The sequence below is a fragment of the Podarcis muralis genome, chromosome 8 (genome assembly GCF_964188315.1).
Source record: "Podarcis muralis chromosome 8, rPodMur119.hap1.1, whole genome shotgun sequence".
NCBI classification, from domain to species: Eukaryota; Metazoa; Chordata; class Lepidosauria; order Squamata; family Lacertidae; genus Podarcis; species Podarcis muralis.
In genome coordinates this window covers 57866486-57870745 of record NC_135662.1, presented here as the reverse complement: position 1 = coordinate 57870745, position 4260 = coordinate 57866486, and the positions used below count along the sequence as shown (strand labels likewise).

Below are 4260 nucleotides of genomic sequence, written 5' to 3'. Positions count from 1 at the left end.
CATTGGTATGAGTTTTCTTCAACACAGGGATGGAGAAGTTGTGACCCTCCAGATATTAAGCTCCAGCTCCCAGTGAACACAGGCAAGTGTCAGGTATGATGTGAGTTTGTAGTACCATCACCTGGAGGACCAGGCAGGTGTACTAGTTTTGCCTTGGAGACAAAATGGGAAAGCCACTTATTTCATTGGACCAACTTCTGCTGGTGAAAGGATATGCAAGCCCTCAAGTTGCACAGACAACTTCTAGAAGACACAAAACCAAGGTTCCTAAAGCTGAACTATATATTGAGAAAAATTGGTTACACAGGTGTAATATATGTTTGCTTTGTGTGACTTCATGTAAAAAACAGTTGAATCGCTAATTGTTCAATACCTGAGGCACATGACACTTTACTCTCCATGGGTAAAAATCATCGCAGTGCCTTAAAACTTCTGTTTAGCCCATTCTTCTTTGTTTACAGCAACATTTGGGTTAAGCCCCTAGCATGAAATTTAAACCTTTTTTTTTAGAAATTTGTGCTTATCTTCGTGTTTATCATGAAGGGAGAGTGCTGATGCACACACAGAAACCCGATGACAATTGGTTCTTGTTCAGTAAACATGTTTTATGAGCATTGTTAGATATTAAGACTAGGTGATTTCTGGCCCACACTTTCACTACACAGAATGCCACAGTCAATGGAGTTGAGCGCATCTGATTTACTCTCAGCACTTCACAAGGCAAATAAAGGGAAGGAGTTAAAACTTCCAGTACCGGTTATTAAATCAATGTACCCCACAAAAGCTGCAGTTTTCAAAGAACGTGGAATGATTTTGCAAGCCTTTCTTCAGCAAAATAGACAGAAGAGGGTCAAATTGGTGGCATATGGCATGTGCCACCAATTTCTCCCAAGTATAGAACCTTCTCCCAAGTGTGGCATCCACTTACAAGAAGGAGGTAGCAACAGGCTTGAAATTTTACTCAGATCTTTCCTTTCTTCCAGCAGCTTGGGCTTGCCAGACTCCTAGGAAGTCTGCCATCCAAATACGAATGTCCTTTACTGCAGTTAGGTTGCTTCAGACAATGCTTTGAGTCCTTTGAAAAAATGATTTCAACTCCATTGCCTTACCAAAGCAGATATCACAAAACCCCTTTTCATCAACCCTCTTATTTGTTAAACTAAAAGTGACTGGAAGGAGGTGAACGCTATAGCCGCACACTGCTTTTCTTTTTAATAACTCAAGGTACATTTGCATACTGCTGTGTCTTTGTACAGATGCATAGCCACTGTTTTCTAAAGGAAACAACAATATAAGGTAGCTTTCATATGTGCTCCTTGTAATGTAACAGTCTTGAGCAATAACCTTTTACATGGGAACCATCTCCAACCATTTTTAGACTTGAAAACCCTTTCATGTGGTCAGTTAAAATACGTTATTGGTTAAAGAAATGAAGGGGAAAGTCCACCGCGTCCATTTCCTTTTCTACTATGCTGGAAGTTTATCATCCCGTCTCCCACCAGTATAGTTTGGGAGGGGGTGGTGAAGGAGGAGCAGCATAGCCTTAGCACGTGTCCTTCCACTGCAGCCTCTTCATTTATCTGTTCTTTGAGCTGTAGCTGAAGGAGACACCATTCTTCATGGAACCATTCATGGCATTCCTTGGGTTCTCTCTTTCAACCTTCTCTCTGCTGAATATGGTGTCCTGGTCACTGTCAAACTCTGACTCTGAAACCATCAGGCTGGAATTGTGTTCTGTGCTTCTGTGCTTTATACCTGAGATAGGGAGGAGACGGGAAGCAGAAGATTCTTTGCAACGTCTGCTTACTATTTGATCTCTGTTATCTCACCCGCAACATCCAATTGAGGAAGTAATGTTACATCTTACTACCATAAACCATCACCCAGAGCCACACCACCACAAGCAATCCAACATTAACATTGAGCGCTAACTCTAAAGAAGAAGAGTTTGGATTTGATATCCCGCTTTATCACTACCCGAAGGAGTCTCAAAGCGGCTAACATTCTCCTTTCCCTTCCTACCCCACAACAAACACTCTGTGAGGTGAGTGAGAGAAGTGTGACTGGCCCAAGGTCACCCAGCAGCTGCATGTGGAGGAGCGGAGACGCAAACCCGGTTCACCAGATTACGAGTCTACCGCTCTTAACCACTACACCACACTGGCTCTCCTTTCCATGCAATGTTCCAGGTGACATGTAAATAAGCCTATTGACATCTCTGCTAGAGTCTGCTGCTCCTTCTGTTATGATCCAATAGAGGAGTGGCGGTGCTACTCAACTAAATAATTGGATGAGCACAAGGGACTTCCTCCCACACGTGCCCTGTACCGTTCCCAAATCTACTCCAGAGGGTTGAGGAAACTCTCATAGCAGTTTAAGAGAGGGGAGTGTTCTGTTGCACAGATAAATCCTTGCACTGATTGAATCAGTGACTTAGTACTACCACACACATGCCCTGTGAGCCCATCATCAAGGAACACAACTGCCTGTCTTTGGGACGCAAGCAGTAGCTGCCATTCACCTCTGATGAGCATGTTGACGGTAATATTTATTGGCCTGAACCACAACCAGTTCAGGTTAACTTCAGTTGCAGCAGAATCCAAACAAAAGGAAACAGCATGCTTTTGTTGCAGAAAGGTGTGTCAGAAATAATTGAAAATAAATACATGGTGATTTTTTTTTTGGTTCCTTGGCAGGGAAATGCAAGTGCTATTGCAACTTGGGAGATTTAACATGGCCGGGACTTTTATTGGAGACAGCCCGCTCCATCAGATGTTATCCTGCCTTAAAATGTGAAAGCGACAGATGCATGCAAAAGAAAAGTCTGTATTAATAGCACAAGAAACAGAAAGTCGCATAGGAATTGTAGCAAAGGTTGGAAGACATGGGGGGGAAAGGGGGAAAGAAACATACCGTATTTAGGCCTGAGCTCCATTCTCTCCTGATCATCTATATTATCCAAAATTGTGTATTTTGTTTTCTTTCTTATTTTAGTCCTCTTTCTGCTAAAAGATGAAATATTCCACTTAAAGCTGGGAAACCAAGTACCCATCCCCCCCCCGGTGATATTTCCTTAGGAACCACCCCAACCACAAAGGATATACATTATATAAGCCAAGGATGAAATACTAGGCCTCATGATTCTTCCTAGGCCATACCCACTCCCCAGCCATACCCCACTCCAGGACACACCCCTCACCATTTTATTTTATTTTTTGGTACCCTGCTTGAGTGTTTATGCCTGACTAGAATATTTCCTTGAACTCTGATCTTGCTTCTTGTTCACCTGGATGGAGAATAGAGAGGGATGAGTGAGTGTGGGGGAATAGAAAACATGGACTTTCGTTGCTCAACCCATTTCTGCCTCTTGCCTACCCACCTCTGCCATGTTCCCACCTTCCCTCAGAAGGTTGACTGGAAGGGAATGTGATCCTTAGGTTCCCCACTCCTGATGCGTGCCTCCTCATTTCAGCATCATTCATGCTGTCGTACTTGGGCCCCTTCAACAGTGTAGCCACCCACAGACATGGCCCCTTGGTGGAGCTCCAGGTGGAGAAGCCCTTTTACAAGCAACCAAAACCAAAGGCGTTATACAGGCATGGTTGAAAAACTGTTTTTGACCTGTACAGGTGGTTATTCACACAGATAGTTTATTACATGGGAGCTGCGTCTACACCACTGTGCTATGGGCAGCCACATATCTCTTATGGTTGCCTCACCTCAGATTAATTGGACACCCCTTAATTCCCATTAGCCACTTGCCAAACTCACAGGGTGGTTAAAGGGCAAATATTCTCCCAAACCTATCAGTAGATGCTTCTGAGTACAAACGAGGCTTCTAATCTATTTTGGTGACTGTAGAACTAAGGGATGTTCGTACGAGCTTCATTAGAAATCATTTACCTTTTGCAACAGCAGATGCAGAGCCAAACGAACCCCGCCATCAGCACAATCAAAATGAAAGCTGATGCCGTTACATAAAGTATACTCCACTCTAGAAGGTGGAAGTAGAATGTTCAAAGTTATTAGAGGAACCATTAATGCACTTATGCATTCAATATGGCAACATCACAGATCTACTCTATTCAGCCGTCCCTGCCTGAAACACTTCACCCGTTTCCTCTCAACTCACCGCAATTACTCTCTCCGCTGTTAAGATACCTCTGTATCAAATTTTCCATCCACAGCTGATAGCAAATGCAGCGCTTCGTGATAGGGTCGCAATGTCCATGTCCGGAGCACTTTAAGAGGCAACCTATA

General features: G+C 43.5%; 1 protein-coding gene across 5 annotated transcripts in view; it reads right to left on the bottom strand.

Annotated features, from left to right (window-relative positions):
• Window positions 1-1187: 1187 nt before the first annotated feature.
• KIAA0319 (KIAA0319 ortholog) overlaps window positions 1188-4260 on the bottom strand; it is a 29041-nt gene continuing 25968 nt past the window's right edge. For 3 of the 5 annotated variants that reach the window (XM_028737567.2, XM_028737569.2, XM_028737568.2), the window contains 4 exons: window positions 4133-4255; window positions 3904-3994; window positions 2914-3005; window positions 1188-1755 (listed from right to left, as the gene is read on the bottom strand). In XM_028737567.2, coding sequence (XP_028593400.2) covers window positions 1577-1755; window positions 2914-3005; window positions 3904-3994; window positions 4133-4255 — 485 coding nt within the window. In that variant the 3' untranslated portion in view covers window positions 1188-1576. The remainder of the gene's footprint in view (window positions 1756-2913; window positions 3006-3903; window positions 3995-4132; window positions 4256-4260) is intronic. The other 2 variants (XR_013393966.1, XR_013393967.1) reach the window with 2 other exon arrangements.